A 14,905-nucleotide genomic window follows, 5' to 3' on the forward strand; every position below is an offset into this window, starting at 1 on the left:
GGAGAAAAAAAAATCAACGAGAACAGTTAATTAAACAGAGGGGTTGTAAGTTAATGGGAAACTTACTAATTACTTTTAGCTGATACTCTTCATCTTGAAAAACAACCAGTTTGAAAGGAACTGTATATCTGGCCTTTCTCCCCAGCACTAGGAAATATTATTCAGCTTGGCTCCCATTAACACTGTCTCATGCATCATCTAAATTAATCTCTAGTGTTGTTTGGCAGAGCCACTGATTACATCCCCCCCCCCCTTCTGGCTTAGCCTTTTAGAGATCTGTGTGCTCCATTTGGGTTTGCACTACTGCTTTAAAAAACAAACAAACAATTACTTGCAATTTGATGCTTGGATTTCTGTTGCTTCTTGAAAGAAGACCAAAAGGGCAACCTGACCGCAGCGCCACCTGGCACCATTTTTATCTATGCAAAGCTGCTTGGCAGTTCCACACAGAATGCTTGCAGCTGCATATCCTGTGACCGGGCATGGTTTCAGAAAACAGCCTAAGGCAGGGGTAGTCAACCTGCGGTTGCTGGCAGGGGCTCATGGGGATTGTAGTCCATGGACATCTGGAGGACTGCAGGTTGACTACCCCTGGCCTAAGGTACCAATGTACCCATTTTTGCAAGCGTGTGGAGATTCTCTCAAAGTATCGTTTGCACACTGCTTTAAAAAATACCATGGTGGAGGAAAAAACATGAGCGTCCTTTTTGCTTCCCACCTCACCCCAGTATGGCTGCTGTTACACTTAATGTTTGCGTCAACAGGCAAGGTTTGAAAGGCTTTATTCATGCATGTCAAAGAGCTTCTTGAGATATCTCCCTTCTGAGAAGATGCCAGTGGTGTCCAAGCTATTAAAAACACTTTTTTAACGTCCCTGCAACAAAAGGCAAAGAGCTGCCTATGTCAGTGTTTGGATCCTTAACCCTGCGCATACCCAGAAAATCAGGGTGACCTTAGATTAGGGGTGGCCAAGTCTGGACTACAATTACCACAAGCCCCTGCCAGCACCATGCTATAAATGTGGGCTAGGGACACTTTGAAGGACGACTGAGGGTGAGACAAGGCAGGCTCCAGTGCAGTGCCCCTTTTGATAGTCAGCTCTGATCTATAGTTGTAGGACTTGTACAGGTTTTAGGACAAGAGAGCCAGCGTGGTGTCTTGGTTAACGTGTCAGAGGAGGAAGCTGGCTGGGTAACCTTGAGGCTCAGTCACTGGCTCTCAGCCTAACCTACCTCACAGGGTCATCTGTGAGAATAACATGGAAGGCAGAGCAAAGCAGGGTATAAAGGAACTAAATCAATCAACTTGCTTAGCATTACAGGCACTTGTAAAAGACAGAGGTGGCCAACCGGCCCATGCCTTTTGCTTTACACCTTCTATTTTGTGAAACGGGTTGCCTGAGAAGAAGGGGGCGCCATAGTTAGAAAACTTCAGAATATGCCGCAAACCCATTTTAATCCACAAGACTTTTAATATATGGACTTGGTGGGTGGGGTTAATTTGGGGTTTTCTTCTGCTGGTTTTATACTAATGCTTTTTTGACTTGTAAGTTGCCTTAAGCCACAAGGAAAGGAGGAATATAAATTATTTTAATAAATAAAAGTTACATTAGTATAACGATGCAGAACCTTCAGCTGCAAGGTTTATTGTGATACGATAATAAATACGCCCGAATTCTCATACTAGCTGAAAGCTACATTCATACATTATTTTCAGTGTGGTCTCCACCGAGACATCTCCTGAGTTAAATTCTAAGGGCAAACTCCCGTAGAGACCTTATAATTTTGGCAATGACATTTACATTTCTTCATTCGTAGAAAAAAAAACATTTCTAGTAATGTTCTATTTGTAATCTGGAAACAAACATTTGTTTGAAACAAGTTTTAACAAATCAGAAGCTTTTTCCCCCTCAGCAGAGCAGGAAACATGCAAACCTGGTGTACAAACATGGGGTAGGAGTGATATTGTAAATCTTTTGCCAGCTGAGATGCTCAGGAGAAAGGCAGGCTTATAAATATTTTAAATAACACAACTTCTAGTTTGTACTAAGTTGCAAAACAGTCTATGGAAGATCTAGAGAACGGTCAAATGTCATACACTTGTAAAAGCACAACTCACCCAGTTTTAATTATGCACAGCTGCAAGGCTTGACAGCTAACAAATTGTCCTGAATGTAAACAGTGTTAGTTCAAGTTACGAATTAGGGCTGGTTTGGTCAGAGGAACTGCTGGTCCCTAGACTCCTGGAAGAATGTTCTCTCAGGACTTCCAAAGAACTGGTGGAGTGATCCACACTCTGGGAAGAAAGATTTCTATAGCCACCGGCAGAGTTGACAATGTCCAGGGTTTTGGAAGAATTCACGCTATCTTCGTGAGGGTTGGCACAAGCATCTCTGATGACCATCTCCTGCAGCGTGCTGAACGTCAACGGAATAAAGCCCTCGCTGTCTGCAGTGAGAACGATCCAGGATAAATCTGAGAAAGAAATTACATATAGGTGATTTTTCCCCCTCCCCAGTTAACATGAAGATTGTGAATCTGATACTTTTCCCATTCTTGGCATCAGGTGTAAGGCGGCCGTTCCAGCTTCACAACCTCCATCAAGTTGCATTCTACATAATGTGAACAGCTTGATATGGTACACCTGGCACTGAAAAGTATACTTGTTTGCCCAGCTCATTTTGATTGATACTGACTGTAAAGAACACCGTTTCAAAAAATAAACATTTTGTTATGACTTCAACTAACAGTCACAACTTTAGTAGACTTGCTCCAAAATTAAACTCAAGACGTTTTTAGCTGGAAGTACTCAAGGCAAGATTAATCAACGACTGGCAACCATTTTGATCCTGCTGCCAAAAGAAGAGGTCTGCTTACCAATGGAGATTTAGTGTGGCCAGCAAAGGGAAGGGGAAGGATGCAACTGCTACTTGGCCAAAACACAGGTTTGTATCCAGCCACTCCATTCCGTAGAACACAGTTTATGAAAAATCCACGAAAATGTTCCTCTCGGACATCTACATTTCCTGAATTATTGTTTAAGCTAATGTTTGAAAACCAAAGAGACAAATTTGGGGGGAAATTGGTACATCAGAAAGCAGGGTGCCTTGGGCCCATCACAATGAACAAAATTAATTCACCCACAGACAAATCTAGGGCTTCTACATTCTTCGTCGACGCCTCAAGTTAAATATGCTGAATAGTGTTTAACTTTATGAATACAACAAAAAGAACATTTCTTTCCAAAGGCATGATGAAGACGAAGCGTGCCCCAAGACGAAGAAAACAGTTAGAACAGAACCCATTAAAGGGGGGCTGCTGGTATAGGGAGATTCCTTCATCAACCAATTCCTTCATCTTGTTCAACTGCAGCCCATTGCTGTGCAGCAAGCACTGGGTTTTGTTGATGCCTTAGGAATTGAGTCCCGACTTTTGAATCCCACAATGTTGCAAACTTGTGTGTTTCTGGACAACAAATGTGCTTATTGTATCTCTGCATTCCTTAGCCTTTTCCTTCTGCTGTGGAGTGTATTGATTGCTTGGCACTCAAATTCATCTTAAGAAGAAGAGTTGGTTCTTATATGCCGCTTTTCTCTACCCAAAGGAGGCTCAAAGCGCCTTACGGTCACCTTCCCTTCCCTTCCCCCACAACAGACACCCTGTGGGGTGGGTGAGGCTGAGAGAGCCCTGATATCACTGCTCAGTCAGAACAGTTTTATCAGTGCTGTGGCAAGCCCAAGGTCACCCAGCTGGCTGCATGTGGGTGAGTGCAGAATCGAACCTGGCATGCCAGATTAGAAGTCCGCACTCCTAACCACTACACCAGACTGGCTCTTAAGTAAGAGTGGGGATTGGTGCAGTAGCTGCTGTCACAGCCAACAGTGATAGCTCCCTAAGGTAATTGAAAGCAATTTTGCCCCTTTGCAAACATCAGAAGAGGGCTTTGGGTCCATTCCCCAGCTGAAAGCCTTTCCAACACTTTGCTTCCTTTCCTTTTTCCAACAGCCCTTTCTCATTTGTACTGACCATGCCTTGCAAGAAAAGCAGCTGTCATTCTGTGCCAGTAACAGGTCTAAACAGCTTCCTCCAATCTGCTCCTATTAACCAAGTTTTAGTGGAGACCTGCTCCTGTTTGTAACGGGGATACAATGGACAGACCCAAATGTCTGATTCGGCTGGCTAGAATGAGATTCCCGCAGTGGTCCTGTGAGCTCTTCAAAAGACACACATGCTTCCAAACTGGATCACAAGGGTAGGCAGCCGTCTGCCGTTAGGCAGGACTTCTCCGATTTTACGGCAATGAGGGAGCTGCTGCGCATTGCAAGTAATTTCAGCAACTGCAGCAGTTCCTGCGAGCGGCTCCGTTTGCCGGTTATGTAACGCTATGTTGGAAGGGGCGGCAGGAGAAGATTGCAGCTTACGGTCATGTGAACCGTTAATCTTCCTGCTTAATGCTTTCTGTGCACTCGAGCTGAGGGCAGGACCGTGCAGGGCTTTCTAAATATGGGCCCTGGACTGCAAGGCTGTGAATCTAACGCGCTGTCCACAATAAATTCATACACGCAAGACTGACCCAAGTCGCACTTCCAAGTGATAAGCCTCTTTAATTTAAAAAGGAGGAATAATTCGGCAGCTGCCTGTCGCATCAATAATCACAGCCTGCCTGAAAGTCATTTAAGGCCCTTGTGCGAGATGACAAGCAACAAAAGACGCATGCAGTTCCAAGCAGTGGAAGCGGCTGAATTGGGGAAACGTTGCTTCTACCCTGTGCGTACCATGGGCTGCTCTTACAATGTGAAAATACCACCTACTCTAATCACAAGAACCGTAGATGTGTATTGGAAGACACACACTTCCTCAACACCTACCTCTGATGAAGCTTATCCTGTGGCTGGAAACCTTAGCGGGAGATCTGCTTTTCCTTTAAGTCAATTGGGAAGGCTGCATGCTATTATTTATCCGTGCCACATAACAAGATAATCCCCTTTGCGTCAATTAACCTCGAACGACACACACGCTAACGCAGTTACTTCCATACCCATGAAAGCAAAAACCAAATTAGGATCCCGACTTCATGAACAAGTACGTGGAATGATTACGTGGAACAAAAGAGAGGGATTTTTTAAGATCAGTTTTGTCATTTCTTATTTTGAGGGCTGGCTGACATGTGGAGCTGGCAACCCAAGCCCCTGCTCAACCAAGACCAGGGAGACCCTGGTAACCTTAGTGTTAAGAGATCTCATTCATGCCTTGAGATTTCATCTACTTTCAAAATAGCTGTAATAACTTGAGTCTGGCCCCCCATGTGCACTAATGTATCACTCGTGTCATTTGAACCTCAATGCATCTAAATCAAGGATATGGCTACAGCCTTGAATCCAACAGCAAAAGGGTCTATAATGTTTTCCCCAACTAATTCATTAAAATGTACTGTTTAGCGCATTTGTGGACATGCCTGGAAACTGGAGACAAATTCTTGAGGACCAGTGTTAATCTGTTTATGTATGTGTAATTATTTCTAATGCTGTAATATCTGCCAGATAGCTGCTCCCTTGGATCCCAGGCAATATCCCTAGTGCCCCCGCCAACACAAACACACACCTCTTTCCTGTTGTACACCTTAGAATTAGTATACTCAATATTTTCACAACCCAAATTCCCATTAATCATGACAGTGACCTGAAAAGGAGTATTGATGTGTAAAGCATGTCTAATGGGAAGGGGGAAAAACAGATCAAATCCTGAAGTATTCCTGGAAAACAATAAAAGTAAATCTAATAGCTATGTTGCAAAAATGGCTCAGAAGACAACAGCCATTCCGAAGACACATCAATACTCCTTTTCAGGTCACTGTAATGATTAATGGGAACTTGAGTTGTGAAAATAAATATATAATGAGTTGGCTAATTCTAAGGGTGCACAACTGGATACTGCCAACACAATACAACAACCAGTATTTCCTGTAACATGTCAGATCAGCAATATCTAAAACTATGAAGGTTTTTTTCCCCTGATATAGCCCAATAGAGTTCTCCCAATAAATACTGGAAACATGGGGAATCAGGTCAGGAAGCCCTTCAGTGTTGACAGCTGGTCCAGAGCAATGGCCCTTTAAACGTTAAAGGGCCATTAAACGTTAAAGAGCCCTCAGAATCCACTGAAACACCAAACTGAAATCTAACAACCCCAGTATGCTATATTCTTCTGGGAAGTACAGATCCAGCTAAAACTAAGCATGGATTTTTGGCTCCTTCACTCTCATCTTAAGCAAGTGTATAAAAAGAAATAGCTGAATTTGGAAACAGATCAATTGTGAAACACAAAATTATACACACACACGCACACATGCAAGGACTCACTACCTTCCTTTCTGTCTAATCCAGTATTTTAAATGCCACTTCCGTGATTCCAGGCACTTACTTACCATGCTGCATTTCAACAAGACACAGGTTGAAAATCTGCTGAACTATATTTAGACGAAGTTTGCCATCACAGAGGATAACAGCTCGCTTTTCAAGTGTCACAGTTCCTGCAGAATCCTTCTGCAAATAAAGGATAAATGTTTCAGGGCTAGTGTGTTAATTAGTTGTACTTCTTCAATTACTTCAATCCGTTCTGGTGCATCCAGATTCAGCAAGGCTGATCTGCATGTTAATTATCTTACAGGATAGCAGATGTGCACAGTTAAAATTCCCCTCTCTATATATATTCCTGCCCCCCTGTCAAGCCACAACCTACTTATGGCGACTCTGTAGTGTTTTCAAAGCAAGAGACATTCAGAGGTGGTTTGTTAGTGCCTGTCTCTGCATACCAACCTGGGACTTCCTTGTTAATCTCCCATCCAAGTACTGACCAGGGCTGGCCGACAGTAGTATCAATGGAGATCCTTGTGGAACTAGATCTACATCTGCATCATCTACTAAACCAGTGGTTCTCAACCTTCCTAATGATGACCCTTTAATACAGTTCCTCATGTTGAGGTAACCCCCAACCATAAAATTAGGCAAGTGTTCTTTCACAGAAATTAAACTGAAACTGACCAATGGCGTGAAGATCCATTGTTCATGATTGTATAGAAATGTTTTTTCTCCAGGGTTTCTCAGTTCAGTTCTGCCTCTTGTCCCACCATGCTGATCTTGCTCCTTTCTGCTTCTCCAGAGAGACGGACTCTCTATCTCGATCTACCCCACAAGGCTGTTGTGTGGATGGTGACACCCCCCCGGGCAAGCTGCTTGCCCTGCCGCGACCCCTGTGAAAGGGTCATTCGACCCCCAAAGGAGTCCCGACCCCCAAATTGAGAACCACTGTACTAAACAATTGATGTGGGAAGTTCAAACTTTGCTAATGGCACATGGAGACTGACATGTATCTAGCCTTCTTGGAAGGGGGTTTGGAAAGGCACAGATGGCTTTGAAAGAAGGTTAAGGTAGATTCATGGAGGAGAGGTGCACTGGTGGCTACTAGCCATAGTTACGAAAAGGAACCTTCACATTTTACCCGAGGCAAGCAAGGTAACTAAAAGGAAGATCCACATCCTGAAGCAGTATATCTCTGAATACCAGATTTAGCAGGTGGTAATAGGTAAGGCCTTGGCCTCTATGCTGTTTTGTCCTCTGGGACAATCAGATGACCACTATGGTTGCTAGACTAGATGGACCACTGGTCTGATTCAGCAAGACTCTTCTTACGGTTCATCCCCAGTGGGAAATTCCCAGAATGCACTTCATGCTGAGAGCCAGTTTGGTGTAGTAAGGAGTGCGGACTTCTAATCTGGCATGCCGGGTTCAATTCTGCGCTTCCCCACATGCAGCCAGCTGGATGACCCTGGGCTCACCACAGCACTGATAAAGTTGTTCTGACCGAGCAGTGATATCAGGGCTCTCTCAGCCTCACCCACCCCACAGGTTGTCTGTTGTGGGGAGAGGAAAGGGAAGGCAACTGTAAGCCGCTTTGAGCCTCCTTCAGGTAGGGAAAAGTGGCATATAAGAACCAACTCTTCTTCTTCTTCTTTGTCCCCAAGGCTTATGCAACCAAATTTAAAGAGTTTTTATTATTTTCCTCTGCAGCAGGAAAATAAACCTCCCTCTGAAGAAATGAAGCACTTATAGCTATGATTATAAAGGATGTAACTGAAGACACCTTTGTTAAAAAAAAAATTACCTGGCAAGTGATATTCACAAAAGAGGGTTCTCGAGAAGATGGGTATCCCGGCAGAGGTTTCTTCCCAGATTTCAGAAGCTCAGTTAGTTCAAAAAGTTGATGCTGCAACTCTGCAAAGCTGCTACACAACCTTTCAAGATTCTTAGGGAAATAACCGGCTTCTTTCTCACTTCGCAAGACATTAACGTTGGAGGGATTTGAAATTTCAGGAGATCTCTGCACTCGCTGGGTTGGAGAAGCTTCTGAAGGCATCTGAAGCCCTTGAAGAACCAGCGAACGATTTGTCGGTTCAGTGTCCAAAGTTTCCAGAATCTGGGGGAAATCCTTGGAGACATTCTTTTCCTTCAAGTCAACCGCAGTCATCAACAGGTTCGGCTCGTTAGCAGGGCTCTTAATTTCTTCAATTAGTTTTTTTTTATGCCTAGGAGAGGGAATTAGCGTGCAGCCTGGGAGGAGCAATCCGTCACTCAGAGGGTGAACGTCAGAGTGAGTGTCAAGGCCCTCTCTTTTCCCAGCCAGGCTTACGGAACCAGCCGGAGCAGAGCCAGAAAGTGCAGAAGAACTCTCTTTGCATACAACTTCTTTGAACATCAAACGAAGGAGGTACTTGTCTGACCGCGAGGATGGAAGAAAAGCAGGATCCGTTAATTTCTGCTTCCCGACCAGTATCAATAATAGCTTATCAGTGAGGAAACACAATCCCTTTGGCCTCTCGCTTTTCTCAAGATGAATCTGTTGCGTGTTAGGTAAGTGGGAGGACGTCAACGAATACACCAAAATTATATTACAGGTGTTGGACGCTACGGCCACAGTCTGATTTTTGGGGTCAAAAGTCATGATGTCTGGGACCAGAATGCCCGGGATGCTGACTCTTCGGGTAGCAGTCACCTTTTTTTCAAAAGTCACTAATATCAGGTGTGAAGCATCTTGGCCACTTCCTGTTAGGTAGTCCTTTGCTCTTAAATGGATTAGAGGAGTGTTGTCCGATCGGGGTTTGCTCGGAAGAATATGGGTCAGATCTACGGGCGAAGATGCAACAGTTCGGACAGGTAAAGGCTGCTCTTGGTCTGGGATCTTCTTCCCAACTTCCGCAGAGAACTCCTCTTCGCAGCTCAGTGACGTGGTTTGTGAAGGAACAGAGTTTGACACAGCATCGGACGGGATTTCAAATGCTGTCCCTGCGTTCAAGCTACAGATCTTATCTAGCGGAAGTTCGGTAGTGACGGCCACCTGGCAACTCAAAGTGGCTTCAACTGCGCAGATGTAGCCTCCTACGTCAAATATCGGGCAGAAAGAGCATGGGTTCAGAGTTTTCTGATCGTCATTCCAAATATAGGAATGGAGGGCACTGCCTATCCCAATCACCAAGCGGTTGCCTTCTTCAGTCCAGCAGGCACAATGGACCAGCCCCGTGCCTTTGATGTCTGCCTTTATCCTGGAGTTGTTGAGGCGAACTGTGTGCAGGATGGAAGCATCCCGAGTGGTCAGCACAGCCAAGATTTCTTTTTGAGGATGCCATATGCAGCCCTGGGGGAGGATAGGAAAGGCCTCGCCGATTTCGCTGATCTGATAAACCATAAGCTTATTTCTTTCAGAAGCGCTGTAACAGAGTTGCCACATGGTGATGTGTTTTTTATGCTGAATGGCAAGAAGGGCAGGGACGTCCTCCATGCACGATGGACCCCAGTACAGCCCATGAACGTGTTCAAACTGACCCACCACATTGGAGCTACCAAATTTAGGTTCCCCGTTATGTAGGTAGAATGACGTCAGGATCACTTGCTTGCCATCGGTCCAAGCAATGCCGTGCACAGGATGTATGGCCTGGTATAAGGCATTGAGGCCGGTCCTCAGAAGCTTCCCTTTCCCCAGCTCCATTTTGTGTTTTGTTTCTTAAATTCAGGTGGAAGACATCTGAAAAAAACCCATCAAAATTCATTATTCTGCATTTGTTGTTGTTCTTATCAAGTTATAGCTGAAGAGAGCTGGGGTTTTTTTGTACTATACTTTTTATTATTCAAAGGAGTCTCAAAGCAGATTACAATCACCTACCTCTCTCCTCAACAGACACCCTGCGAGGTAGGTGAGGCTGAGAGCTCTGAAAGAACTGCAACAGACCCAACGTCCCCCCAGCTGGCTGCGTGTGGAGAACAGGGGGATCAAATCCGGTTCTCCGGATTAGAGGGTTTTCAAGGCAAAAGATGTTCGGAGGTCGTTTACTGTTGCCCACCTCTGTGTCAGAAGCCCTTTAGATTTTTTTTTTAAGAAAGAGTAAAAATCAGGTTCCATATTCTCTCACCCATGACCCATATTTCTAGAAATATTTTATGGTTTTCATAATTGGATTTTGTAATAGCTTCTGCATTTTTAACTTGCTTGTTACTGCATTACAATGGAAGAGAGGCACAATCATTAACTTTTACAAGTAAGATTTGAAGGGCTAATTTTCTTGGGGTGGGGAATCTAAATGTTACCTCCATGAGTTGCTCCTTGTCATGCCTCTGTATAATTACACCTCTCTCCCTTTTCCGCCTCAAAAGATTTTGGACAAAATTAAGAGCCTCACTGGATACTCCATCGAAAACATGCCTCAGATGTTTTAAGGATACTACTATAAATGTAAGAGGTGGATTCCACAAATGGGCTTGCAAAGGTGTGGTACGGAAAGATGCAGGTGGGGAAATCTGTGACAGTAGGACCCACTATAAACACTGGCAGAAGCCCATTTCGGGGAATTCTTATGTATGGCCCAATGGAGAGTCAGCAGAAACACACTCGTGGGCCACTGCACCAGTCACCGGGTTGTCAACCCAGGATTAGAAACTCAGGGGGTGGAACTTGGAGGTGGTGGGTTTGAGGACGAACTTAAACTGGGAATAATGGCATAGAGCCCACTGTCCAAAGCAGTCATTTTGTATCATCATCATCATATTTATAGGCAGCCCCTCTCCACGAGCAGGCTTGATGTGGTTTAGAACATAATTAAAACATTCATAATTAAAATTTTAAAGACCGTACAGTTAAAATGTCCACTTCATCCATCTTCCATCTAGCTTATAGATGGCTATTGGCTAGGAACATATACCCAGCCAAGAAAAAGGGATGGTGGTGGAGGAACCTGGAAAGGCCCCAAGTGATCTGCAGATATTATAGTTTCAGGGGATTCAGGCCCCAGCTTGAGGTTGGCAAGTCTAGCTTGCTTTACAGCAGCTCTGGTAGGTCCCAATGAAGGTGTGTTCCTGACTCAGAGGGAGAACAGCCATTAATGACACACCCAAAAGTGTCCTCCTCTGAGGACAGAAAGGCTCCTTGTCCCTCTCAGTATACCGTCATTGCTTTATTTATTTAGTCTCTGCATACTATTGGTATACATATATTTTGCTATGCTATATTTTATCTTATTTCTTCCGGTTTTTTCATATGACTCCTGTTGACAGGTGTTACCTGTTAAGTGTTGATTGCTGTGCAACTTACCTCCTTTTACTAGTTTATTAGAATTATTATATAGATCATATTGTAGTTCTTGGGTAGCAGAACTGAAGGATGGGTGACACCCACCAAGGATACAGGAAGAGGACTAATTTTAGTTCTGCCTCCCTGGCAGAGTGGTGGGAATCATCACTTGGGTCTCTCCTTCTCACAGTTTTCAGCTTGTAGCCCCCTTCTGATGGGGCAGGTAGGGATGCCAGTCTCCAGGTGGGACCTGGAGAATCCCACAGAATAACAACAGCTCTCCAGGTGACAGAAATCACTTATCCCAGATTAAATGGCTGTTTGGGAGACTGAATTCTGCACTCTACTGAGGTCCCTGTCCTCCCCAGGTTCCATCCCTAAATCTCCAGGATTTTCTCTCTGGAGCTAGCTACTCTACCCCTCACACACCCCACCAATGTCCAGGGAGGACCAGGTGACTCTAACGTCAAGGCTCCCCAAGGGGTCATATGACCACCCTCGAGGATGCCTCACCTACACTCCCAACGCCCCGCCCTCACATACAGAGCTCCACCCCGTTCCACTTGGCCCCGCCCCCGCATCCCACCCACGTCTTTCTGCCTTTCCAGAACCATCAATGCGCCTTGGTCCCCGCGAGGCGGCTTGGAACGGCCACGCCTCTCTCGAGGACGGGGGGCGTGGCCTGGGACTCCCCCCTTCCAGCCTTCATTCCTCGGCCGTGGAGAGAACCCCGTCGATTTCGCGTTTTCAAGGCAGAAACGTGACGGCGGTCACTCGGGCGGGGAAATATCACTCTCCCTTTCCACTTTTTAGACACAGCCGCAGCTCCTCAGGGGGCCGGCCGCGCCAAATAGACCACTAAACCGCCACCTCCCCCTTCAAGTTCCTCAGAGCTTCGACCCCGCCTTCCCCGCTTTGCGTCGCCCGCAGCGTTTTCCTCAAGCTCTCCCACCCCGACCCACTTAGGCCTTTTTTACCTCAACAGAAAGGCGATCATGGGGCCGCAGGGGAGCACGACGCCGGCCTCTTCTGGCGCTCAGTCCATCCCTGCCGTGGATTTGAGCAAGAGGCGAAGGACATGCCCCGGCACCATGCCCTGCTCCGGGCTGCCGCAGGGGGCGCTGCGTCTCGGAGGCCTTTCTCCGAGCGCTGTCGTCGATGGTAGACGACGGAAAGGGACGGAGTCAAGGCACGCGCAGTGGCTTTCCCCACCCTATGGTCTTTCGTCATGGGCGCTCTACCTAACTATTGGTCTCTATGATTTCACAAACGCCCCTTGCGGCAAAAAAAAAAAGTCTCCCACGCGCTCATTTGAATCTCCCATAATGCCATCGGGCAGTTGCTATGGCTATTCTGCGCATGCGCGAGCGACTGAGGGGGTTTAAGAAGAGCGGGTGGAGAGGGGAGGTTGGATGTGCCTTGAGTGTGGTCGATATGAGGCGCTTTGGACCGTCGTTGAGGCTCCTTTAAGCTTCCTTTCTTCCCTGCAGGCTTTCAGTTGATTATAAAACCCCCCTCAGAATTCAATAAATAAACCACCCCCCTCAGAATCCCATCAATAAGCCCTGGACCTGTTTGTAGTACTATATTGTTATACCGTTATATTGTGCTGTTATTTTGGTTACAATTATTAGTTATCAGTTATACATGTTACAGACTGTTTTATGTATTGTTCTCTGTTATGATGTAAACCGCCCTGAGCCTCCGGGGAGGGCGGTATATAAGTATGATAAATAAATAAATAAATAAATAAATAAAAGTTGTAGCTAGCTCTGGGTTGACACTTTGGGGGTGGCGTTGAGAGTGGGTGGGATTTGGGGAGAGGAGAGACCTCAAGGTGACCAGATTGTCCCACTTTTGGAGGGACATCTGGGGGCACCTGGCAAATTGTAGTTATGTTGCAAGTAAATATATATATATATTACAATACTATTTTTGCATTCTATGAAATTTTTTGTTGCTCCATAGAGACCAAATTTTTAATGAAGAACACCCCCCCCCCCGGTCAATGGTGTCCCGCTTTGCCAATGTTAAAATCTGGTCACCTTACCTCAAGTGGAGTATAAGATTATAGAGTCCACCCTCCAAAGCAGCCATTTTCTTCAGGGGAACGGATTTCTGTCGCCTGGAGAGAAGCTATAATTCCAGGGGATAAATAATAATAAATACATATGTTATTTATATACTGCCCCATCCCTGTTGGCTTGGGGCAATCAACAATTTAAAACTATGCAGTTTAATAATCAAACCATACAACAGTACCACCTGGGGACTAGCATCCCTACTAAAAATCCATATTGGCCTGTGTGAAACCCAGAATGTATGCAATACCTTTCACGTTTTATGAAACCCTTTGTCAGGCAGATGTTACAAAATTCTGAATTGGAGGGGGGAAAGCTACATTTCTCAGGTATAAATTAGACTTTGTCATGCCAGCCTTGAATCTGAACGCAGGCAGAGCCATGCTGTATTTCTGTGCTGTTTCCTCAGGCAGCTGTGAGAGTATGAAGCAGATGAAGCTTTCTGCTGAACTTTAAAAAGAAGTCCTGTCTGTCTTACAGAGAACCTTAAAGTTGTTGAGGGATAACAAACTTAAGGAATGTGGTGGGCTATGAGAACCAAATGTCAAGTGAAAGAGCTTATTCCATCAGCTTTGCTTTTCTCTCTATAGTTTAGGAAGATTATGTTGCACCTTTACAAAACCCACAAACCTCTTTACTTTGCTCCTTTTCATGCAAGTCTTGTTGCTTGCATTCTGCTTTGCTTTCATAAGCTGTTGAAAGATGCCATAGGCAGAAAACCCAGCCATATTTTTTTCCTGGAGAAGCAATTGACAGGGTTAGCATTCTTAGTCTCCTTTTCTTTTGTGATCCCTTAGAATGTGACACAGATGTCCATCACACAGATTAAGAATTTTCTGGAGAGCTGAAATTGAGCATAGTCTCCTAAGTGTGTGCATTCTTCCCACCTAACACCCCTTTAGACCTCCATCTATGGAAAGCAAGTAGGCACTCTTTCCCTTTAGTGGCCACTCAGCAAGTGTGGACTTACAAGTGCACACTGTACTCTGTTACCAGAGATATATGGTAGGGTGAAGCATGTATGCACAGCCTTTCTTAACAGGTAATTTGTGGATTATGTAGTATACTTCGTTTTAAAAGACCCTCATTTCCCTGTATACTTGGATTATTAACTGACTTGAATGGTGAAATTGGGCTAGGTGACAATCTTACCTGGTGGTAATAAGGTTGGCAACCTTACTGAGAACCTAACTGGCACTAGAATTTCACCTC

At 45.1% G+C, this 14,905-nt stretch overlaps 1 protein-coding gene across 1 annotated transcript; it reads right to left on the reverse strand.

Moving 5' to 3' along the window:
- Window positions 1-1,614: 1,614 nt before the first annotated feature.
- LOC143824478 (WD repeat and coiled-coil-containing protein-like) lies at window positions 1,615-12,840 on the reverse strand. The gene is made up of 4 exons (XM_077311841.1): window positions 12,590-12,840; window positions 8,160-10,073; window positions 6,424-6,541; window positions 1,615-2,474 (listed from the first exon to the last, which is right to left on the reverse strand). The coding sequence occupies exons 2-4, from the start codon at window positions 10,035-10,037 to the stop codon at window positions 2,194-2,196; spliced, it is 2,277 nt and encodes a 758-aa protein (XP_077167956.1). The 5' UTR covers window positions 10,038-10,073; window positions 12,590-12,840; the 3' UTR covers window positions 1,615-2,193.
- Window positions 12,841-14,905: the final 2,065 nt, after the last annotated feature.

Source organism: Paroedura picta, chromosome 1 (assembly GCF_049243985.1).
Source record: "Paroedura picta isolate Pp20150507F chromosome 1, Ppicta_v3.0, whole genome shotgun sequence".
Lineage (NCBI taxonomy): Eukaryota > Metazoa > Chordata > Lepidosauria > Squamata > Gekkonidae > Paroedura > Paroedura picta.

Bases quoted from the DNA above. Each gene is read 5' to 3' on its own strand.
- LOC143824478 (XM_077311841.1), bottom strand. From the start codon at position 10,037: ATGGAGCTGGGGAAAGGGAAGCTTCTGAGGACCGGCCTCAATGCCTTA. The intron at 6,542-8,159 runs GTAATTTTTTTT...CTTTATTTGCAG, and splicing joins TTGTGAATATCACTTGCCAG to AAGGATTCTGCAGGAACTGT. The intron at 2,475-6,423 runs GTAAGTAAGTGC...TTTCTTTCTCAG, and splicing joins TCTTGTTGAAATGCAGCATG to ATTTATCCTGGATCGTTCTC.